The 25,196-nt window shown below is 42.6% G+C and overlaps 2 protein-coding genes across 2 annotated transcripts; both read left to right on the top strand.

Annotated features, from left to right (window-relative positions):
• Positions 1–7,615: 7,615 nt before the first annotated feature.
• On the top strand, positions 7,616–13,001 carry mlh1 (mutL homolog 1, colon cancer, nonpolyposis type 2 (E. coli)). Its single transcript, XM_068567863.1, has 19 exons — positions 7,616–7,846; positions 8,090–8,180; positions 8,419–8,517; positions 8,616–8,689; positions 8,775–8,847; positions 8,925–9,016; positions 9,111–9,153; positions 9,323–9,411; positions 9,513–9,625; positions 9,731–9,824; positions 9,921–10,074; positions 10,229–10,554; positions 11,370–11,509; positions 11,762–11,870; positions 11,948–12,011; positions 12,098–12,262; positions 12,348–12,446; positions 12,537–12,641; positions 12,764–13,001. Exons 1-19 carry the CDS (start codon positions 7,740–7,742, stop codon positions 12,917–12,919), a joined length of 2,193 nt encoding a protein of 730 aa, XP_068423964.1. The 5' UTR covers positions 7,616–7,739; the 3' UTR covers positions 12,920–13,001.
• A 3,780-nt stretch (positions 13,002–16,781) lies between these two features.
• Positions 16,782–25,049, top strand: LOC137779818 (NLR family CARD domain-containing protein 3-like). Its single transcript, XM_068568013.1, has 12 exons — positions 16,782–16,870; positions 16,959–17,081; positions 17,483–17,593; positions 18,706–18,784; positions 18,922–19,150; positions 19,300–21,103; positions 21,205–21,378; positions 22,121–22,291; positions 23,072–23,245; positions 23,369–23,542; positions 24,215–24,261; positions 24,430–25,049. The coding sequence occupies exons 1-12, from the start codon at positions 16,782–16,784 to the stop codon at positions 25,047–25,049; spliced, it is 3,795 nt and encodes a 1,264-aa protein (XP_068424114.1).
• Positions 25,050–25,196: the final 147 nt, after the last annotated feature.

Genomic DNA, 25,196 nt, shown 5'->3' with positions numbered 1-25,196 from the left:
TTTATTGTCATGCTCCAGGCATGTTTGCGAGGAGGTTGGAGACGACGCGCAGAGGGCAAGACTTGCTGTCGACACAAGTTCGCCCCGCCTCGACTTCAGCTCCACACGGGCTGCTCACACCGTGTCCACGTCCTGAAGCAGCTCAACTCTGCACAGCTGTGGACTCTGCACATCTGTTATCGAGCGACTCCAGCTGACTTGCGGCTGCCATCAACTAATCAACGTCAAGTATCAGCCAACGGTCCACGAACCTCCACCTTGATGCGCACTTCTCATAACTCATTGTTATACAACTCTCCGTGCAGACAGTCTGGCGTGTTGCCTCCCTCTTTCAAATGTTTCAGAAATCAATTGGGTTTCATTCTTTCAAATTGAATTCGTTGTCAGACAGACAGGAGGACAGAGCTTCACTAAAAATAGTTTCACTTTCTAATGGGTCACCCTGTAATAAGCTGTAATAGCTTTATTAACAGGTTTATACATTATTTACGAATGCTTTTTAGATTGATTATTATCCATTAATAAATCAAACTTGGGTAACCAGGTTATGAAAAAACATGAATAAAGCTATTGCTGGATTGCCGACATTTGGGCGTCCCAAATCCGGAAGTGGGCCAAACGCCTCCGTGTTATATGGTAAAGACTTTGCGGTAGTTTGAGTCATTGCACGTGTGTGTGTAATACGCACAATATAAAAAAAATGAAATACGGTCACTAATGCTGAGGTCCCTTCTTGTAGAGTTTTAAGGCTTTCATCAGCAGTTCAGTTCAACTTACATGGTGTATTTAACACATTTTAGCTTCGTCAAATCACACACACATATATAAATAATCTGGGTAGTCACTAGGGTCCCACGAATCCATTGCTGCTTATATGTTAAGGTATTGGATCGTATTTTGAAAAAGGGTGGTGTCTAATTATAATCTGTCAGGAATCACCTTATAATAAGTAGATTTTGTGAAGCAATAGGTCTATCAATAGATAATTATAATTCAATCATTGGGCTATGATAGTTAATGCTTTTTGCACTGGAGATAAGTCTCTTGATTTTTGCCTATTTATTACTCGGCCATTACTGATGACAGTCCAGGGACAATAGACTCTGTCCTGTCCCATCATTGCATGGGGGCATGCTCAGTAAAAAACTGATCAGACTGGCAAAACAAAAACACTAAAAAGATGCCCAGAAGTGGCTCATTATCCAACCACAGTAGCGGTGCCTCTTTGAGCCTTACACGCCTGGAGGGTAAACCAAACAAAAACCTTCTCCTGTATTAACCTCAGACATTTTACTGACATGAGGAAATCCACAAACAATGGGAGGTACTGGGTGAGGATGATTGTTAGAAAGACTAATGCCATTCTTTGATCAAGGAGCATTGTGATAACAAAGAAAAGAGGGCTGGGATAAAGCGTCTACGCCTGTGGCAAAAGCTTCTCCTGCCCACATATATTGCTTTCTGTCCTCGCATGGTTCATTAACATTCTCTCCTGGCATTTCCTATATTTTCCACAGACTAAAAATGCCATCACCTCATGTGGCTGTGATTTAAACCACCTGTGGTTTAGTGACAGTGCTTTGAATTTGGAGGAAGGCCATCAGTATCTCCAGGATAGGACGTTGTAGCGCATGTTTGTTGAAACCTTGAAAGGAGAGAGAGAGAGAGAGAGAATAACAGACCAAATACAGTGATTTTCCTTTTACGGTTGCTCCTCTCTCGGACTTAAAATAGCCTCGGCAGGCTGAAATCTTATGACTAAAGTAAAGGACGTGATGCAAAGTGATTGCTCAAGTGAAGACAGTTCCTCATTGTTTCCTTTGGGCACCACCCAAAACACCCAGCGTGCTGCAGTTGGAATAGCAATGTTGAAATGAATGTTCACTGATAGATAGTTGCTACACTTACATACCACAGGGAAGAGTTGCCCCTTGCTGCACTCTTAAACAACCAAAAGACCTGATTTGGTGACCTGCCTTTTATTTTTTAATGAACGTGGCCAATCACCCTCACCCTTCGTAAAACACCTCCAGGAATGTATGACTCAAAACACACAAAGTGTAGCTGTCGGAAATTATGTGACAACACAATCTCCAACAAAATGAACCAGTTATTGAAGGTGAATAAAGACGCAGTAGAAACACAACAGACAACAGAGTAGATTAGATCATCAGCCACTGATAACCACGTCCACATGGAGGCCTTCTGGAATGAGACTTGTTTACTAAAAGTATTAAGAGATAAAGTCCTTAATTTGTAAGCCTTTTTGACAAAGTCTTGTACACACCTGGGGTCAGTTTACAGTGTCAACAGTACATCAAACAGAAGGCTGAGCTTCCACTGTGCCTCATGCACTCGAGAAAGTATATGTTGCCATCTTTGACGCAGATGTTACAGATGCCCACCATGACCATCCAGTGTGCCATGTCAGACGCCACGAACTGAAAGCCAAACAGAACTATATCTGCTTTAAAGAGGTCAGTGGTAGATAACACACTGCTTTAGGAGAATTAATGGCAACACAAGGATAACGGTATGACGTCAAAGCAATAGCTCACCCATTAATGCTTTGAAGGTGGACCCTAAAAGCATCACTTTGATTAAGGGTGGGGTTAAACAGGTGATGGCAAGTATTTTCTAATGTGGGCTTTTGCGTGCCTAAACAAGTGGCAAAAAAGTATGCTATTTTAGCACCTGGGGGTAGAAAAAAGAGATGTCAGTTGGTCGGTCCTTGGGCCGGACTGAAAATTAACATTGTGGTTTTGAAATTAAACGTCTCAGCAAGTGGATTGATATCCATTAATTCTATTCGTGTCTCTCGCAGGAGGAATGAGAACTAAATCTTTGGGAACATTTTAGCACAGGATTTAGACTCTCTACAGATTATCAATGTAAAAATATAATTATTTGTATCTTTGGTGCTTCTTAATCTGCAGTACCATGGCTTCTCTTTTGTCTACCTTGGAAAGTACGTGTTCATCTTTTGTTTAGACTGCGTCTCAAGGCTTCTGTCGTGCTGATAAGGAGAGAGCGGGAGCAGGGAGATTGTCACAGGAGAAGGAAGGGGACGTGGAAGCAAAAGGGGAAAGGAAGAGCAGCAGCTGCAGAACCCATTTGCATCATTTGATGGAGCGAACAGGACGTCTTGGCAGTTTGCAAAGAGGTGAGATAGTTTAATTCCCTACAAGGGTGAAGAAGGTGGAATTAAAAAGGTCATAACACTACGACTGGGCTGTTACTTGGAGATGGTGACAACTCGCAATGACACATTTTGTTTGTAAATACACCTATCTACCAGTGATTCGGTTGAGATTATAAAATTGCTGCTCTATATTCGTCACTTGGAGAGGCTATAATAAATGCCACAGATGATTGTATTCCCGCCATTTGTGTCGCTCAGAGACACTGACTGACCCTGTGTCATCGGGTCTGATGGCAGTGTTCACTCCGCACAAGCTTTGTCAGAGGAAGGTGGGGTGTCGAGCCAGGACAGACACACACACACGGGTGAGACACAAACCTCAGCAGTGGAAACAACAGGCCCTTGTCAGTGTGGAATGTATAGACACACAGCAGCATGGAGGCGCAGAATGGTTCCAGCTCCTCTGTGTCAACTAAAGTTGCATTTGGATGAGTTATAAGCTGCCTTTGAAGGGCCCCGTGTTGGAGCAACTGGGTGTTGACCTCGCTCCACACAGTAGGTATACATTTGCATCTGATTTTGTTGTCATTTGCTTGTTGACAGGGTTTGTGTTTTTAGGAGAGCAGTGTAAGCAAGACATGTCTACTGAAATATATATAATTAATCTCTATTTTCCATTCTCTTCAGGCACATCTAGTATTTCTTCCAAATGGTGCGTGCATGCATGAGTTCACGACTTGTTGCTTGTGAGCATCTGCAATCACAGCAGCATGCGCCGCGTGCCTGTCACTGTGTATGGCAGGTCGCTACAGGAGTGGCAGTTTCTGCACTTTCAAACAGTCGCCATCCCAGTTTCAGTGAGAGAGGCCAAGGAGAGCAGGTGCAAAAGAAAAAAATGAGGACTTTACTGGCCTGCGAGAGACACAACCAGTTTTGACCCCACCCAGGATCTTAGTGGTTAAAAAGTGTTTACTGTTATCGGCTGTCAAAGAGTAAATTTACACAGGTGGATAATAGCTGCCGAGAATGACGTAATAATTCCTGCTGAACAAAAGAAAAGAAGTAGAACAATGAACAGCAACCGTTCTTTACGTTTTGCAGTTTTGCTTTGAAGCAGTCATATTTTTTTCATGCAACAAATTTCTTTCCAGTTCCATTGTATTGTATCCTGTGGCACATCCTGCTGCTCCAGCACATGCTGGAGCGTCCTGCATTGAGTCCCGGACACTTGTCTCAGGATAGACATCATATCCTCCCGCAATACATCTCAGATGCAAAGACAGCACAATGGCTGACGTTTTCCCTCAACGCAAAGGGAGAGGAGGGGCGGCCGACACGAGAACATGAACGACGCACACATCTGGATCTAATGGTCCTATAGTTTGTGTAGGAAAATGTGCTTGACATCATAGGGACGTCGCTCCTGTCTTTGAGGGTGAACCTCGGGGGTTCAGCGGCAGAGAGAGGCTGCACAGAGCAGAATAAGCAGATTAATGGGTGCAGAAAAATGTACCAAGTCACTGACATGGATTTATTTTTAAAAACAAAATTTCTGTCACTTGTTTGTCTGCCCTGTACGAACTTGCTTTCATACTTGAGTGACATTTCAGGTTGTTCCTTTTGCTTTTAAAAGGCCTGTGTTGAGCTGACATGTGACCCTACAGTTTGTTGGCAAGACTCACATGCAGCACAAAAAGCTGCTCATCTACTAAACCATGCCAGGTCAACTGTCACGCCTGCCTGGTGTAAGCTTATACTTTTGTAACAAATGTTACAGAAACAAGACAGTTTTATAGATACGTTTTCCCTGTTCAGGTGTCGCCCTGAAATATGGTAGGATCCGTATGATCACAAAGAATAACAGGTCAGAAGTAGTATTTTACTGCATGAGAGAGTGAACTTGGTCTGTTTCTGCCCCTGTTCGGTTTCATTATTAAATATAGACTGGTAGAAACTGAACCAATATATTGTGTTCAGCACTTGCCCTCAGTTTACATATTTTCTTCATACAGGTATTTGTGTGTTCAGGTTGGACTGCATTGAGACGATCTCTCTGGTCCTGACATGCAAACAGCGCCACTCCCCGGATAGCCTACTCACAGCATTTTATTCAGTTGAGGTCATCCGCCCTGAGGCCAAGTTTTAGCAGCCTAGCAACATAGTTTAGGCAGCTACTGTAACAATCACATAGGCTATGAAGCGCGTAGATTGGTTGACATTTAAACAAAAATACCTTTAGGATATTTGTATTTTCGCACTACCACAGTTCTGCTGATTCCTGCAGAAATGTGGCTCTGCGAGGAATGTACACAAACTAGCTCAACTGTGTGCACAGTTAAACACTGAAGATTACAGGGACCCCTTATATGCAGAGGAAGTCCACGCAAAACAATGAACTGTTTAACTCTTAAACATATCTGGGGTTTTGCCAGCTTAAAAAAATAAATGTTGCCATTTAAGAACATATTCTTTTGTAATCATTGCGTTCTACTCATGCTTAAGATAATGAACAATGGAGATTCACCACAATGGGTTAACTTTACTGGTAAGAGAAAATCCATTTGAACTACAAAAGATGAGGTGAGAATGTTGTACATACTGTATAGATTATTCAAGCTGGAATTTAGACTTTTCATTGTGTTAGTGTTATACACCAAATTATTCAGTGGTTCACAATTGAAAGCTAAAGTTAAACATTGATAATATCTGGACAAAGAAGATTCAAGTGACTGACACGCACACCTATTTTGTAACTTTGCCCTGCAACCTTTGACAACTATTGTTGATCTGTAGTGGATTCTGACCCTTAACCTTTAAAAGACCAAGCAAAAGATACCTTCCCCATTAAAACAATTTACTTTATCTTATTACCTTACATTATGAACTAAGTAGCCACTTTAAAGCGGTACATTCCAGAGACACACTACTTATCTGTGTATCATTAGTTGATTGCAAATAGATCAAAAATGAATGAAAATGAAATGAATGAAAAGTATGAAAAGTATTGAATATTGTTACTATTCAAACTCACTCAGTTATAACTTAGAAAGGCTTAGCTGTGTAGCCTCCTGTGTTCTTATTTTTCAGAGGTAAACATTATAGTCATACATTTACCTCACAGATTAATGCTATGGCATTGCAGATTCAGATTATTCTCACAAAATATAACAATTGAAATATGATTATGATGAATGAAACTATCCATCACATTAGAATGGAAAGATCCACCTTGAACAGAGGTCATGTAAGTGAGTACCTTGTGCTGAAAATGCCTCTCTCACTCTTCACTTCAAGCAGGACCTTTACTGTGCAGTATTCATTTTTATAGTTTTACTATAATAGTTCAACTTGAGGACTTTTTTGAGTATTTCTTCTACGGTATTGGCAACGGTAACACTTGCCTTGGGTCCATAAATCACTAAATCTGGTCCTGAAAAACACACCCAGCTCGGGGTTACTTGCACTGAGAAACATTGGTAAAATACACTAGGCAGAGGTATTATGTTCCAAATAGGCGCCTTAATCGCTTGCTTTAACATAACAACCACGGTTATAAAGTAGAGTATGATTTATTAATCAGTGGCGGTATTTAGCAGCTCTAAAGTATTAAGTTAGTAGGACTCCAGGGAAGTCACAAAACTATTGGTTGTAATGTAACGTCATCTAGCATTCATTTAACAATTCAACATTAGCAGGTTGGATATATAATTACATATTTTAGGTGGCTGTGCACATTGCAAATCACTCCTGGGTCACCCACAGAGTGCAAAGTACATCAGATGAGCGTTTTTTGAGATATACAGACAAACAGAGATTCCTTGCTTTATATTAAACAGCATCACACACTTGGGTCATATTACTTTGAAAGATTGTTAGTTACTGCAAACAAATGACATAATAATTGTTTAGTTTTTGTCTGTTTCGTTTGTCTAAGTTTCTGTTGCTGCTGTTTTTATTTTTATTTTATTTTTTTAATAAAAGGCCGTTTGGAGGATTTGCTCTTGTAACACAAGAGGACCACTAACGATGTCCTACTTCCATTTCCAATATTAATTTTAAAAAAAAGCAAATATTGTATGATCAGCACACACATTATCCTTTCAAAAACATGCTGTGGCGCTGTGTATATTTCGACGCTACAATGTTAAATAATTTTTACCAGAGAAGAAGACTTTGAACGAATGACTGCCACTCTCTCCCCGCGCAGTGTCCTCAAAGATCGTGTATGATGAGAAGATGATTCACTTGATTGCCAGAAAAGTGTGGCTGAAACAATATTGTTTTATCAACAGCCACGCATTATATACAATGTTAGTGTCGGCTATTTGTGTTGTTCTGGGGAAGTAATTACATGTCTTTCTTTTAAGACACGTTATTATGCAAGCACGGTGACTTGCACTGAACTTTGACAATTTGAGGGAGAGTGAGAGTTCGTCTTTTTTAAAAAAAAATCTCGTCTCTGATCCAAACCATTCTCGGTTTCTTGTACAACTTGTGATGTTACGTTAAAGCCATAATATATCCCTTTTGTATCCGTATGCAACTATATTTCATCGCTATTAAACTATCCTGAATCTTGGCCAGCGGCACTGTAAACATGGCGGGAGTTATCCGGAGGCTCGACGAGACTGTTGTCAACCGGATAGCTGCAGGAGAGGTTATCCAGCGTCCTGCCAACGCCGTCAAGGAACTGATTGAAAACTGGTAACTGACACAGTTGTGTTTTATAACATGAGCTCATGCTAGGTGTTTGACAAGTCGGCTTAAATAACAATACAACAACATGGCAGGAGACACGGTTGTTTAGCTGCGTCACGTGTGTGGCTAAGCCGCGTCAACACCGGGTAACGTGCGCTGTGCGGTGACGTCACGTGACTGCGAACCGACACTTTAACTCGAAATGCAGCGTATGCAGGTATAACAACAAACTTGCATTGTATGTTGCAGCTTGGATGCCAAATCCACCAACATCCAGGTGACGGTAAAAGACGGCGGACTGAAGCTCCTGCAGATTCAGGACAACGGCACAGGCATCCGGGTGGGTGATCGGAGGCGTCCTCTCTGCGCAGCCGTGAAGACCCACTGCTTTTTATTTGGGGGGAAATGCAAAAGTGTCCTTCACATTGAAACTCGCGCCATGCAATGAATTCCCCTTTGTGATGAAACTGTTAGTTTGAACGAAAAAAAGTTCAGATATATGTTTAGTTTTTCCAAGACCAAGAGACCCTGCTCAGCAGTGTTCTCTCATCAAGCTGTCTTTTCCATTTCCGAGGCAGAGAGAGGACATGGACATTGTTTGCGAGAGGTTTACCACCAGCAAACTCCAGACTTTTGAGGACCTCTCAGCGATCGCCACCTATGGATTCAGAGGCGAGGTAGAGCTCTGAAGCAGAAGCAGCCTTTGGGTTATTTACATGTTGACATTACATTTTGGTTGGAGGACGTCACATTTGTTCTCTGTTCCCGTTGGCAGGCCCTTGCTAGTGTGAGCCACGTTGCTCATGTGACCATAACCACTAAAACCGCAGATGCCAAGTGCGCCTACAGGTATGCCAACATTTGCAAATCGTGCAATACGTGCACATTATAGTAGATAGAAGGTAACCACGGCGGCGGTATCAATTATCTACAGAGCCGGCTACAGCGATGGCAAACCAAAAGGCCCCCCCAAACCATGTGCCGGCAACCAGGGAACCCAGATTCTTGTGAGTTGTGGAGTCCGTCAACTTTAATTTAGTCAATGGACGTTCAGAGATCCACAACGGTTTCTCCGTGCCTGCAGGTGGAGGACCTCTTCTATAATGTGTCCACCAGGAGGAAAGCGTTAAAGAGCCCCAGTGATGAGTACTCCAGGATTGTAGAGGTGGTCAGCAGGTCTGTTGTCTCGGCGTCACTACTTGCCTTATGACCCCTTTTTAATGAATATCATTGTGTTTGGGTAACTCTCATTCTTACCTTATTTTTTAAGGTACGCCATACACAATTCCGGGAAAAGTTTTTCTGTCAAAAAGGTGAGACGTGTTTTCCTTTTTCTTTACGCTTTTTAATGTTTCCTGAGGGAAGCCTGTTGACCTCGATTGGCTCCACAAAAATAATCTCTGTATTCTATATTAGGCTGTGAATACTTATTGGTCTTTTCCTTAAAACTAAAACATTATTTATGGCCTTCTTTTGACCCAGCAAGGAGAGACTGTAGCAGATGTGAGGACTCTACCCAACGCATCTGTGGTTGATAATATCCGAGGAGTTTTTGGAAATGCAGTCAGCAGGTATGAATCATCAAAGAGAGAAACAAAATAAGCTCTTCTGCTCTCTGCCGTTATGTGACCTATTATCGCCTGAAACGATCGGCCCTGTGGTGTGTTCCCAGGGAGCTGATCCAAGTTGGCTGCGAGGATCAGAAGCTTGCCTACAAGATGAATGGCTACATCTCGAATGCAAACTACTCGGTCAAGAAATGCATCCTGGTGCTCTTCATCAACCGTGAGTATCACGGGAAAAGTTCCTGAAAGTGTGGCTCATTGGTGCTGATAATTCCATTTTATTAGTGCTTTGTGAAATAAAGATTGTGATCTGTTATCGTCCCAGATCGTCTGGTGGAATCGAGCGCTCTGAAGAAAGCAATTGAGACCGTTTATGCCGCGTACCTTCCCAAGAACACGCACCCTTTCCTGTACCTCAGGTAACTAAATGTGCGCTTTTTTCTTTATTCTGTAATGCATTCCATCACTCGTCTTAATTTCTTTGCCATTCCCCCGCTGTTTTACAATCGCCACAGCTTGGAGATCGCTCCGCAGAACGTCGACGTCAACGTCCATCCCACGAAACACGAGGTGCATTTCTTGCACGAAGACAGCGTCATTGAGAACATCCAGAAGCATGTGGAGAGCAAACTCCTGGGCTCCAACTCCTCACGCACATACTTCACTCAGGTATACTCATCACCGGATCACTATCTCTGTAGATATGCCGGTGTCGTCACCGCAGTCTGACCTCTGTTTTTCATTAGAAAATGTTTGCTGTCGCTTTCCACTGAAATTGTGACAGTGTTAAGATGACATGTACGTTTTTTTTTTGTGTGTGCAGACGTTGCTGCCGGGACTGTCAGCCGGCGGTGTCAGTGAGGTCAAGTCTCCCAGCGCCGCAGCAGAGACCAGCGATCGGGTCTACGCACATCAGATGGTGAGGACCGATTGTCGCGCACAGAAGCTCGATGCCTTCCTCCAGCCGAAGGAGAAGCCTCCGCCTGAGCCCGAACCAGCCGGTCCCAGCGGCAGCGGCGCCGCGACCACAGCTGCCTGGCCCGCCAGCGAAGAGATGGAGGCGGACGATGCGGACATGCTGAGGGCCCTGGACGAGCAGGAAGCAGAGGGATCAAAGGGCAACGAAGACGATGCCAACAGCGCTCAAAGGTTAAAAAAAAAAGAAGAGAAAAGAATCATGACAGTGCTACGTTGGGTGTGCCAGTAGGTGCGGTGCGTTCAGTGGAGGATTAATCTCTAATGTCAGTAGCATCATGATTAATCCGGATCAGGGCAGGACACGTTTGGATGTGTGATTAATCCTGCAACATCAGCAAATCATCTGAACATTGACCGGAGGCAGAGGAGTTGAGTAAGACGGCAGGAAGCATGCAGTCGTAAACGTGTATCATCACTCGTGAGTGACGTCATCTTCCTCCGTGCCAGTCGTTTTATTACCTGTTGCTGACATTATAGTAGCGACTAGCTGTCTTTACGGCTCCACCAATGAGTATTTTATTTTTGATTCGACGATAAACACTCATAAAAGTATCATTATCACCCTCCATAGCTGTCTTTTAGCTTATTGTTTTAGTCGAGGCGAATCATTAATCCTGTCTTCAGTGAACACCAGGTGAAGAGAAGTCAAACATCCAGCAGCCTGAGAGCCAGATATTTCTCTCAGCAGTTGGTAGAAACCAAAGACTGAGGGTGAATATTGGAGAGACATTCATCAGAAGGCCACGGCTCCCCAACGAGGGTTAATGCCGTCCGGTCACTGCAGGCTTTGTTATTCTGTAATTCTTTTGCAAGTCTCGACAACTTAAATAAAATTGCCAAACAGCAAGTTTATGGTCATCATGTGGTGGATTTCCTCTGCCCCCATGGGACTGAAAAAAGAAAGTCATTCAGCTGACGCTCTGTCAAGTGCTAGTTGCTTTTATTATGGTGTGACGAAAATTTTTCTTTGTGTGTGTTTGAGCCAGGAAGCGACCCAGGCAAGAGCAGCAGCAGCCGGAGGAAGTAGACGAGGACCTGGCGGCTGCAACCGTGCCCAAGAGACGAGTCATAAAACTGAACAGCATTAAAGAACTCAGAGCTGAGATCACTGAGAACACACACAGAGGTAAACGCAACGTATTGCCGTCTTTTATAGACACTTTTTAATACATCAAAATCTGCCAATAAACGCCGTCTCTCCCTTTCGCAACTCTATACTTCCCCTGTTATTTAGCTTTCTTCTCCAGGCCACAACTCCTCTCCATAACTCCTTTTATTTAACTTTTCATTATTTTCTGTCCATGCATGTCGTTCGCACAATACATCAAGGCTTTTTAAATTCTTCACTTGAGTATGTACATTTTTTTTTCCCCTCTAGGGCTTCAAGAAATGCTGCAGAACCACTCGTTTGTGGGCTGCGTGAACCCACAGTGGACCCTGATCCAGCATCACACCAAACTGTACTTGCTCAACACCACCAAGCTCAGGTCAGAGCTACAGGAAGCATGCACACTGCTCTCATGTTTGCTTCAGCCCGCCGCTCACCGTTTTGTTTCTGCTGCAGCCAGGAGCTCTTCCACCAAATACTCCTCTACGACTTCGGAAACTTCGGTGTGCTGAGACTGTCTGTGAGTTAAATGGAGATTGTAAAATGGTTTGTGTGTACGCGGCGCGGCTTGTGATTTCTTTTAAATGGCTGCTCATGTGCATTCAGACCCCGGCTCCACTTTATGACCTCGCCATGTTGGCCCTGGACTCTGAGGAGAGCGGCTGGACGGAAGAGGATGGTCCCAAAGAAGGCCTGGCTCATTACATAGTGGACTTCCTGAAGAAGAAAACCGAGATGCTGGAGGACTATTTCTCCCTGGAGATAGACCAGGTCAGTTGTTTTCAAGTAGTTATTTACTGCCAAAACATATTAGGGGTTTTCCACGTGCTTTAAACTTGACCTTTGTGCATTGTAGGAAGGAAATCTAACCGGGCTGCCTTTGCTGCTCGACAAGTACACGCCTCTAATGGAGGGCCTCCCCATGTGCATCTTGCGCCTGGCCACTGAGGTGAACCTCTTGTGGTCCTCTCCTGACTTACCACAACATTCTGAAAACACAGAGCGTATCTGAAGGCTTCTGCTTTCTGGCGTTTTGCAGGTGAACTGGGACAACGAAAAGGAATGCTTCAGAGACTTGAGCAAGGAGTTCAGCATGTTCTACTCCATCAGGAAGCAGTACATCTTAGAGGCCGAGCCGGGACAGGAGCAGGTGTGACTCTGCATTCAACACGATGCTCGTGCAAGACCCACTTTCACTTTTCTTTTGCTGTACAATGACGTTCATGACAGAGTTGAATTGACCAGTGCGATGTTCTGCGATTCTCCTTTCAGGACGCCGAGGTGAACTCGTGGCGTTGGAAAGTCGAGCACAACATTTTTAAAGCTTTCCGAACCCTCTTGAGTCCTCCGAAGACCTTCAGTGAGGACGGCACTGTGCTGCAGATTGCCAACTTACCGGATCTGTACAAAGTATTCGAGAGGTGCTAAATCTCATCACAAAACCAACCACACAACACTCGCTGCTCTTTTTATACTCTGTTTGTTCTGTAAATAAATACTTTGTCTGAGACGAGGCTTCAGGTGTTTTGTGTTTGAGGGAAAATCATCCCATGGTGCCACGAGAAATCTGTGTTCTGGAAACCTACTGAAATGTATCAAGGCTACACACACACACACACACACACATGAATGTGTGTGTGTGTGGCCAGCACACTTGCTTGGCTTTCATTCGTTCCCGTCAGTCTAAAACACGTTGGCAGTTTAGAGGAATCAGAGCTCTGTATAAAGGAAATTAACTCTGCTGTACAAAAGTATAACATTATAAAATATTTACATTTTTATGTATTTGGGTCATAATATTTCATGACGTCATCAGAGCTGATATAGACATGTCCCAGTCCACCTCTCAGTGTATCCTGCAGTGCAGCTTCTGATTGGTCGGAGCAGACGTGACCTCTCTTGTCAGCAGGACTTCCTGTTTTATTCTTTGTTTGTATTTTGGAATAAAGAAAATTCCAATGTGGTCTGATTTTCAAAATGAGGGTTGGGAAATAGCCTTGTAGACAAAGAACTTAACTTAACTTTTAAGGCTTCTTTTTCATTGATGAGTCCAGTCCAGCTACAGACTAATACAAAGAATAAACAACTGCACAGTCTGTGTCTTGGTGGGGGGATATTTATGGGCCAATTGTCTCATAGTCCACCCATGATTCCAATAACTGTGCAATCAAGTTGTGTGCTTGAATAAATCCTATGACCTTTAGCTTTTGAGGTCAAAAGTAGTCTGACCTTGGTCTGTCTTGAACAAGTGATCTTACAAGTAGTGGCTAGTCTGAAAGCTGCAAGCATCCTGTGGTCCGATAGTATTTGTATTCCTCCTTTATTATTTTTGAAAGTGTTTTGTTCACTCTGACTGATTTTATAGCTGATGGAGAATATGTAGTAACAAATGGCAGAATTTTTGACTCTAATGGGGCCAAGTTTGTGTTTTTTTTAGGAAAGTAAATACCTCTGCTGCCCTCTAGTGGCCAAAACGGAGAATGTTTAGTGGCCCGTTTGAAAAGCTTTTTCTAACTATAGATTCTTTGAAACTGTATGCAATGTCACTTTGCCAACCCATAATGTTTGTGCTGATGATTGGTTTCGTAAAGCAGGGTTTCTGTTTCCTTGAAAAAACATTTTAATATCAGGTTTATTAGTATGTAAATGTGTGCTCCTATTAGTGGTAAAGGGCTTGAAATACAGTATTGGCCTTCACCAAAACCCTTACATGATTAATAATAATAATAATAATAATATATATATAAAAATATATATTTATATATATATATATATATATATATATATATATATATATATATATATATATATATATATATATATATATATATATACACACACAGATATCCAACCTAATAATATGTTCTGTATTTGTGTTACTATTATTTCTTCCTTTATTTGGGTGTCTGTGTTATGAACCAGTGTTCTATGAACTGATAACGGTGCATGAGAGAAGCCTGAACATAAAATACAGCACAAGCCAAATGACCACCATTTGACATATGAATGACATGACAACGTCATGCTTTCCTGGCTGTTCTGGACCACAATCCTTTTGTACAGCAGACATATGAGCAAGAGGGTCAAGTAGTTTGTCCTCATTACATGCATAAAGCTGCAGTTTGTCCTCGAAGTAAAACTAACACGTAAATGATACATTTACAAGAAGACAAGGTGACGGAGAGGCGCGTGCATGGATCATCTGAACTATCTGTTCTTAACAATAGAGTCCAGTCTGTTGTGAAAGACAATATTTACAAGCGGTAATGATTTTTCCACAGAAGTTGGATTTGATCCTGACAGAATCTTGTTTAAACTGTGACGAGGTTTCTTAGCACAATGACATTTGATCCCGTGAACGCAGCTCAACCAGTCAGACTGCATACTTTGATGATAGTAAAATGAGAGCACACCCTCTGATGAAGGATAATTAGCTGCGTCACTTCACTTCATCTGATGGAAGTTCATTAAGTTGAAGTGAAGCACGAAGCTCCTTTTCTACACAGACCTGCCAAGAAAAGAAGAAAGCTGCACACGGAGGGAGTCCATGGCTAAACATTTAGTAAGTGGAGCTGTGATTGCTTCAAAAATGATGTCATTGATTGTTATGAACGTGGGATTGTTTTACGGTGCTTTCAAACACACACGTCAGCTGGGAAACAAGATAGCAGCCCGCCCGTGTGAGCAAACAGAGAGAAGCTGCTGGCAGTTTGGGTGTTGAAGTCCAGATGAAGTGTTGCTTTGAATGATGACACTGCGATGAAGGAGTGTTCGACATTTCGTAGTCGACATTTTACTAACTGATCAAATGGTGAGGTGAATAATCCCGTCCAATTAAATCTTCCACATGTTGCCATGTGACCACAGTGTTTTCTGTGAAGACAGGTCATTCTACTGCTCTGTGCTTTAATGACTTCTGGACTCTGAAGGGAGATCATGAGGAGAAACAGCATAGCTTGTTGGAAGTTGATGGACAATATTTAACTTTTAGAATACGGGTAGATCAAATCAAGCATTCTGATTGGTTGACAGTCACGGGATGTACTTTATTGAGCCACAACGTATTGTACAACCTGCTTACATTTACCAGTGCACACTCAAAATAACAGGTAGATTTGGCGCAGTTGTTAGTTGTCATTTTAAGCTTGACAGTTACCAAACATGTTTCCTGTAAACTTTGATATTTTGCGGGGAATGCCTTGTGATGAGAATTGCAGCGGTGAATAGTGTGTTTGTGGTTCCTGTTCCTGCTGTATAGTCAAATGTTGATACGGCTTTTCTACTGAGAGAATATCCCGACGCGAGGCAAGTAAACATCATAGTTAACGGATCAAAAGTTAACGGAAAAAATACTTTTTATCGGTGGCTGAGGGTCATCCACCTTGCTTTCAACCGGCCTGGTCAGTAGATCACACACACTCTCTCTCTCTCTCTCTCTCTCTCTCTCTCTCTCTCTCTCTCTCTCTCTCTCTCTCTCTCTCTCTCGTGTGTGTGTGTGTGTGTGTGTGTGTGTGTGTGTGTGTGTGTGTGTGTGTGTGTGTGTGTGCCTCTCCCTTAGTCCCGTATCACATACGAGATTATTTTCTCGAGGCTACTGAAATGCAGTACACAACGTTATTGGCTATAACTATTTTATGCTTACTATTTACTTACTACTTATAATCTCTCTACTTAATGGTATTTTGTTGTAGTATAATATATTATGTTTTACTGTAATTTAATGGTAACTTTGCTGCCAGATTTTTTTTTACCATTTTAAAAAGATATATATACATATTTGTTCCAAAGTGTGTGTGTTAATTAGCAGGTTGTAGTCGACCTTTTCTTAACTTAATGGCCTGAGATGTGTTTTTTTTTCAACATTTCTCTTCATACTTTTCTAGAAACTCTTGAATTCGGCTAACAAAGTCACGTGATTGATTTTGTATAATTGGACAAGCTGCCACTGCATGCTCTAACTGGATGTAGTAGACTTCGGGAAAAAAAGGAACATTTTAAAAGTTGAAAAGCTTTTCAGTCAGATAAAAGTGAAAAGTGACATCATCCCCAAAGAAAGGCAAATAAAAAGCCACATGAAGTGTCTTCCTCTAGTCATTACACAGGCCAAGAGACTAAATACCATTGCGAATGTCTTTTCTTGGATACGACTCTGCGGCTCTAAGTGACAACAACATGGAAACTGTCCCATTAGTGTATTTAGTACTAAAGTGATTGAGCTGTTTGTCAAGATAAAGAGAACTAAAGTGTGAGCTCTCCCAGCAGGTGGTTGTGTGAAGGTGTGGACTCTGCTATGAGTCAGTGTGAGGACACAGAGGAGGGAGTCCCTCCCTCTGAAACCACTGTGTGTGAGGAACATGACAGCCAGACCAAAGCTCAGAGGTGAGATGACTATCTCTAACTGTCCATGACTCTTCTCTGTGTTACAACGTCTTTAGCTCACTGACTCTGGTTCCACATATGTGACCAGGATCCATCAGAGACCAGACCTTCCTAATCTTGGACCTGGACCCAGCTGTGTGTCCGTGAAGAGTAACTGGTCTATGGATCGTCCAATAGACATCAAAGATGGATGTCGCTCTGATGATCAAAGGTGAGGTTTTCAAACTGATGATGAAAACAAAGTGATGATGAGAATGATAATGAGGATGGTGATGATGCTGATGATGGTGGTGATGATGTTGTTGGTAATGATGATGATGATGATGATGATGGTCAGAAGGTTACTCAGGTAAAACTCTGCTTTTACACCACATGGTTCCTCTCCTCCTTCTGATTGGACAGCATTACTCTTCAACCTTTTCGATCACCTAACAGCTTCGTGTCCTGTCTTCGCTGCTCGGAAAACAGCTTCGCCATCAACACGGAAACATTGATTTCTTACAAAATGTCTAAAGCTATATGGATACAAATAGACTGAATGCAGGATATGTATTTAATCTCAGGTTAAGAAGGTTTTGTCTCAGTGCAGAATTTATCTTGTGTTTCTATCAGGAGGAAGCTGGAACAATCTGAACCTGGACCCAGCTGTGTGTCCGTGAAGAGTAACTGGTCTCTAGATCGTCCGATAGACTTCAAAACAGAACACCCCTCTATTGATAAAAGGTGAGGATTTCCAACTGATGGAAACAAAGAGATGACGGTGATGATGAAGATCTAATCTCTCTTTTGAAAAGCAGGTAAAGCATGTAACAAAAAGGTTTTACAATTCAACCTCATGAATTTTAGAGAGGCTGTCGACCCATTCAGGCAGTGAAACAGTATTTTATTGCAATGGTTGGACCCCAACTCACCTACTGCTTGACCGGCTGGGCACAGGCCAGCAGCACTACATTAAAACCTATTCACATTCTCCATAAACAGGCACGAAACACACTGGATAAAAAAAAACAAAAAGTTACCATCACTGCAATATTCTCATCAAACACTATATCTTGGGTTGGGAGAATCTCATCAAATACACTGATGTCTGTCTGGTTTTTTAAATTTTACATAATATGGCTCCGCCTCCGATTAGTAATTTTATCAAACAACACACTCTAAGTGGCAGACAGACGAGATCTGCTTCCAGAGGTAACTGTGTCATTTGACTTAGGTCAGCAAACTCATGGAATGATCTGCCATTACACATACGAACAAAAAAACATAAACATTCAAACATCGCCTCAGGGAAGGGCTTGTTGCCAATCAGGTGTGCAAGCATTAATGTACTGTTTGTCCTGCCTGTGTATTCGGTGTAAATGTGTATTTGTCTTGTTTGGTGTTTATGTATTATGTGCCTGTAGTGTTATATCCATCTTGACTTAGTTTTGTGAATTAGTTTTGTGTTTTTTTATGTATGTATTTTCAGGCTGCCATAAAAAAAAAACTGTCCAGGGACAGCAGATGAAAATGAGCCTCACTGGCTAACTCTGGCTTACTTACAGTTGTACTGTTGATTAGTGTGGATTGTCCCTGTAAAATAAACAAATACATACAAATAAAAATGATGTGATGATGGTGCTTCTATCAGACTCTGTTGTGAGATCTCCAGGTTGTAAACCTTTACTGACTCAGATGAATTACTCTGAGCACCAACACTCCTCTGCGTTGTAACACATCCACACTGGTAAACCTTTACCACTACAGGGATTCATCTGAGGCTCAACCAGATATCACTTCATAGACCTTTACCTTGTGTTGGTAGTGTGAGCTGAATGTTTATGACTCCTCTACAGAGAGGACCAGGTGACATCAGAGGTTCCCAGAAGTCTGTCTGCCCAGCAGCATCAAACAGACCAGGACTCCAAATTTATGGTCTGTACATACTTTTTACATCTATTCACAATCATCTCGATGCTGCACTCTTTAGACGAGTGGATCGTCTGTCCGACATGGATCTGATGTTTGGTTCCATGGTTTTAGTTTGTCATTCATTAAATATTCTGTTCCAGACGCTGGAGGAGGACATCCTCACTTTTGTGAAGAACGAGCTGAAGAAAATCCAAAAGGTTGTGAGTTTAGATTACCCAGAATGCTTAGAGTGTCAGAGGGAAGACGAGGAGGTGTTGGACGGTGGGGATGAAGAGCAGAGGAGGAGCAGCAGAGAGGCCTTTCAGAAGATTTCACTGCACTTCCTGAGAAGAAGGAAGGAGGTGGAGCTGGCTGACTGTCTGCAGAGCCGTAAGAGGATTTCTCTAAAGATTTAACATGCTGGATGAATGGGACGTTTACTAATGTAGAGACATGGACCTGAATATTTTCATTGAGGAAATTAAATGTTGAAATCTATTCTTTGACTCATTGATCTTCGTTGTTGTATGTTCATTCAGGACTTTTTGCTGCAGTTTGTCAGCGTGAACTCAAATCTAACCTGAAGAAGAAGTTCCAGTGTGTGTTTGAGGGGATCGCTAAAGCAGGAAACCCAACCCTTCTGAACCAGATCTACACAGAGCTCTACATCACAGAGGGAGGGACTGCAGGGGTCAATGATGAACATGAGTTTAAACAGATTGAAACGGCATCCAGGAAACCACCCAGACCAGAAACAACCATCAGACAAGAAGATCTCTTTAAAGCCTCACCAGGAAGAGAGGAACCAATCAGAACAGTGATGACAAAGGGAGTGGCCGGCATTGGGAAAACAGTCTTAACACAGAAGTTCACTCTGGACTGGGCTGAAGACAAAGCCAACCAGGACATCCAGTTCACGTTTCCATTCACTTTCAGAGAGCTGAATGTGCTGAAAGAGAAGAAGTTCAGCTTGGTGGAACTTGTTCATCACTTCTTCACTGAAACCAAAGAAGCAGGAATCTGCAGGTTGGAAGAGTTCCCGGTTGTCTTCATCTTTGACGGTCTGGATGAGTGTCGACTTCCTCTGGACTTCCACAACAATGAGATCCTGACTGATGTCACAGAGTCCACCTCAGTGGCTGTGCTGCTGACAAACCTCATCAGGGGGAAACTGCTTCCTTCGGCTCGCCTCTGGATAACCACACGACCCGCGGCAGCCATTCAGATTCCTCCTGAGTGGGTTTGCTTGGTGACTGAGGTCAGAGGGTTCACTGGCCCTCAGAAGGAGGAGTACTTCACGAAGAGGTTCAGAGATGAAGAGCAGTCTAGCAGGGTTATCTCCCACATTAAGACCTCACGAAGCCTCCACATCATGTGCCACATTCCAGTCTTCTGTTGGATCACTGCTACAGTTCTGGAGGACGTTTTGAAGACCACCGAGCGAGGACAACTGCCCAAGACCCTGACTGAAATGTACATCCACTTCCTGGTGGTTCAGTCCAAAGTGAGCAACATTAAGTATTGTGAAGGAGCTGACACAGATCCCCACTGGAGTCCAGAGAGCAGGAAGATGACTGAGTCTCTGGGAAAACTAGCTTTTGATCAGCTGCAGAAAGGCAACCTGATCTTCTATAAATCAGACCTGACAGAATGTGGCATTGATATCAGAGCAGCTTCAATGTACTCAGGAGTGTTCACACAGATCTTTAGAGAGGAGAAAGGACTGTACCAGCGCAAGGTTTTCTGCTTTGTCCATCTGAGTGTTCAGGAGTTTCTGGCTGCTCTTCATGTCCATCTGACCTTCATCAACTCTGGTGTCAATCTGATGTCAGGAGAACAAATAACCTCCCTTTGGTCAAAAGTCTTTAGAGAAAAATCCAAACCAAGACAGTTCTACCAGAGTGCTGTGGACAAGGCCTTACAGAGTCCAAATGGACACCTGGACTTGTTCCTCCGCTTCCTCCTGGGTCTTTCACTGCAGACCAATCAGGCTCTCCTTCGAGGTCTGCTGAAACAGACAGGAGGTAGCTCACAGACCAATCAGGAAACAGCCCAGTACATCAAGCAGATGATCAGTGAGAATGTGTCTCCAGAGAAAAGCATCAATCTGTTCCACTGTCTGAATGAACTGGAGGATGGTTCTCTAGTGGAGGAGATCCAACAGTCTTTGAGGTCAGGACGTCTCTCCACAGATAAACTGTCTCCTGCTCAGTGGTCAGCTCTGGTCTTCATTTTACTATCATCAGAAAAAGATCTGGAGGTGTTTGACCTGAAGAAATACTCTGCTTCAGAGGAGGCTCTTCTCATGTTGCTGCCAGTGGTCAAGGCCTCCAACAAAGCTCTGTAACTACAGATAGTCATATTCATATATCGTAACTTAAATACGCTGCTATTTTTTTATACTTCTTCCTTATTTTTCTTCTTGTTGATTGTTGTCTCTTCAGACTGAGTGGCTGTAACCTCTCAGAGAGAAGCTGTGAAGCTCTGTCCTCAGTCCTCAGCTCCCAGTCCTCTAGTCTGAGAGAGCTCGACCTGAGTAACAACGACCTGCAGGATTCAGGAGTGAAGACGCTGTCTATTGGACTGGAGAGTCCACACTGCAGACTGGAAACTCTCAGGTCAGATAACGTTAGTTTGTTACATTACATTTTATTTAGTTGACGCTTTTATCACAATTTTGCTTCACAATAAACATCATAAGGTCGTGTTGATGTTCCTCTTATTTATGCTTTGTGGCGTTATGTATATATCATTCATTAATGAGAAGGAGAAATGCAAGAAAAGAGCTTAAAAACTTGAATGTGTCTCTACCGTGACGATATGCTGAGAGTTTCATTTTTGTTTATTCCTGCTTCAGAACGTAACAAAACAATTCAATTATACATTTTAATCACTTTTGGCCACTCATCTGGTGCAATATATAATACATTTAAATATTTTTCATATACTATTTTTACTCTGTATATTTAATATTGCTATTGTATTCTTATCTACTGTTTTTATTCCTTTTATACTGATTATTTATATTACTCTCTCTTTCTCTCTCTCTCTCTCTCTCTCTCTCTCTCTCTCTCTCTCTCTCTCTCTCTCTCTCTCCCTCTCTCTCTCTCTCTATAGGCAGGAAACTGACAAAAAATGCTTGAATTCATATTTTATTTAACACGAATAAACAATAGATATATACCCCTCATCTACTTTCTGTTTACAGTAGAGAACAATTAACAGATTTTATGAACCGCAAGAGTTGTATCCACGTTCACTGAACAAATAATCTTTGTTCTTTCTGATCTGATTCTACTTTAGTCCAGACTCTTTAAACACAAATGTTATTTTTCTTCTTGTTGATTGTTGTCTCTTCAGACTGAGTGACTGCAACCTCTCAGAGAGAAGCTGTGAAGCTCTGTCCTCAGTCCTCAGCTCCCAGTCCTCTAGTCTGAGAGAGCTCGACCTGAGCAACAACGACCTGCAGGATTCAGGAGTGAAGACGCTGTCTGCTGGACGGAGTCCACAATTGAAACTGGAATCTCTCAGGTTAGATAGTTTGTCTTCAATAATGTGTCGCTCTAAACTATGAGTTCAGTATTCGTATGTAAGCAGCCTCTCTAATTCTGAATCTTTGAATGTGTTAGTCAGGATTTCAGATTTCATAAACTCTTTTATACCAGACGATCAAGGTTGTCCACTGTCCCTCAATTCTGTTTACCACTGTCATTGAACCACTGCTGTCACTGCTGTTCCTCTTATTTATGCTTTGTGATGTTGTGTTTGATAAAATGAATTAATGAGAAGGACAAATGCAAGAAAAAAGACGGAAGACTTGAATGTGTCTCTACAGTGACGATCTGCTGAGTTGGATGGTTGTGATCTAGAACTTAACAAACATGAAATCAGAATATTAAGTTTAATTTCTTGTTTTCTCTTACTTTGTTTCGTCCTCTCTCTATCACTCAATCTCCCTCTAGCTCACTCGTCTCCTCCTCTTGTTGTTGATCTTCTTCTGTCTCTCTCTTTTATTTAAAAACAAGTCAGAAAAATGACAGAAATCCCAAACTGTGTATTTAACGCTAATAAACTCCATTAAATATTCACCCCTCATCCTGATATTGATACTTCAGTATTTCCTGTTTACAGTAGAATCATTGAACTGATTAGTGTATTTGTTTGAGTAGAACAGCAAGAATGTTATGTACTATTACTGAAAAAAATCATCTTTGTTCTTTCTGATTCTACTTTAGTCCAGACTTATTATCAAAGAGGATTTCTTGTGGACGAAAATGTAATCTTTCCTCCTGTTGATTGTTGTCTCTTCAGACTGAGTGGCTGTAACCTCTCAGAGAGAAGCTGTGAAGCTGTTTCCTCAGTCCTCAGCTCCGAGTCCTCTTGTCTGAGAGAGCTCGACCTGAGTAACAACGACCTGCAGGATTCAGGAGTGAAGACGCTGTCTGCTGGACTGGAGAGTCCACACGGCAAACTGGAAACGCTCAGGTCAGATTCATTAACATGTAAAATGAATAAACACCTAAATCTTGAATACATTCATGGATGAACTTGTATCCTCCTGAAGATTGTCTTAAGATGTGACACGTGTGTTGTTTTGTATGTTTGCAGGCTGTCAGGCTGTCTGATCACAGAGGACGGCTGTGCTTCTCTGGCCTCAGCTCTGAGCTCCAACCCCTCCCATCTGAGAGAGCTGGACCTGAGCTACAATCATCCGGGAGACTCTGGAGTGGAGCTGCTGTCTGCTGGATGGGAGGATCCACTCTGGAGACTTGAAACTCTCAGGTATGAGGAGGCCGTTTGCAGCTACAAACCATCCGTCTGATAGAGGTAATGCTGGAAACCTTTCCTCTGTCACACTGTCAGCCTGGTTAATTTGACCCTGACTGACCAAGCTGACCTCAAACTACCAGAGACTCATCTAACTGTTTGAGATGAAGCCATTGTTCACTACCTGCAAAGCAGCAAACAGCAGACAGACTCAGTTAGAGACCAGCTGGTGAACACAGAGGAGCATTTAGCAGCTAAAGAGACACATGTTTCTCTCAGGAGGTGGTGGAGACCAAACACAGAGCTAAAAGAGAGAGACGAGTGCTTCCATTCATCAGGTGACACAAAGAGACAGAAACCTAATGAATCATCATGTTGATGTGTAACTGTGGAACACAACTACTTTATAAGCTGATCATATGTCAGATGTTGTGTTTACAGCTTGTTTTCACTGAACCACAAGCGGACAAAGAATCACATGATTTTCAACAGGTTTAAACATCTGATTTACTGACTGACCGGTGCAGGAAACTGAGTGGAAGATGATTGTCAATATAATACTGATAATAATATATCATGAATAAGTGAACATAATGAGCTGTCGTCATCGGCCAATCAGAAGAAGCGAGAAGAGAGTGATGTCATGTCCATGTTTCCATGCTGCTCCAACCCCACTTCTCCTTTCAGGGTGGAGCCTGCTGGAGTCCGATGGTTAAGACCAGGTCTGAGGAAGTGTAAGTGTGCTTTGAATTTGATTCATGAAAACAAAGAGCACACATTCAATCATCTTAAGACTGGGACATCACTCATTCACATCTCTGATGTCCTCCCCAAAGTGTGAATGGAGAAACAGATGATCAATTAATAACTGCACCTGTATTATGTCTCGTTCTCTCCATCAGATTCCTGTGAACTCACACTCGACACAAACACTGTAAACAGGAAACTCAAACTGTCTGACAACAACAGGAAGGTGACATGTGTGGAGGAGGATCAGTCGTATCCTGATCATCCAGAGAGGTTTGACTACTGTCCTCAACTACTTTGTACAACTGGTCTGACTGGTCGCTGTTACTGGGAGGTCGAGTGGAGAGGAAGAGTTTCTATATCAGTGAGTTACAGAGGAATCAGAAGGAGTGGAGACAGTGAAGACTGTTTGTTTGGAAGGAATGATCAGTCCTGGAGTCTGACATGCTCTGGCAGTGGTTACTCTGTCTATCACAAAAAGATGAGAACACACACTACCTCCTCCACTTCTTCCTCTTCTTCCTCCCCCTCATCTTCCTCCTCCTCCTCCCCCTCTGGTAGAGTAGCAGTGTATGTGGACTATCCTGCTGGCTCTCTGTCCTTCTACAGAGTCTCCTCTGACACACTGGTCCACCTCCACACCTTTAACACCATATTCACTGAACCTCTGTATCCTGGGTTTGGGTCCTGGTTCTGGTCTGGTTCCTCAGTGTCTCTGTGTTTCTTCGTAGGAGAAAGAGTCTGTGCAGGATCATACACAGCTGATGTTAGTTAATACCAACCTGATCTCTCAGTGGTTGTACATGCAGTTGGAGCAGGTGAGGGATACCTGAGCTGGTCTGGACTCTGGAGGGTTGAGAGCTCTGTGAAGCTTGTGGTGTTGCAGATGGATGTCTGACAGAGCTGAGCGAGGTCGATGCAG

This window comes from Clinocottus analis, unplaced genomic scaffold, assembly GCF_023055335.1.
Source record: "Clinocottus analis isolate CAN_PGR_092001 unplaced genomic scaffold, fCliAna1.0.p SCAF_8, whole genome shotgun sequence".
Taxonomy (NCBI): Eukaryota; Metazoa; Chordata; class Actinopteri; order Perciformes; family Cottidae; genus Clinocottus; species Clinocottus analis.
The sequence above is the reverse complement of the archived record's forward strand: the minus strand, read 5'-3'. Positions and strand labels throughout refer to the sequence as shown.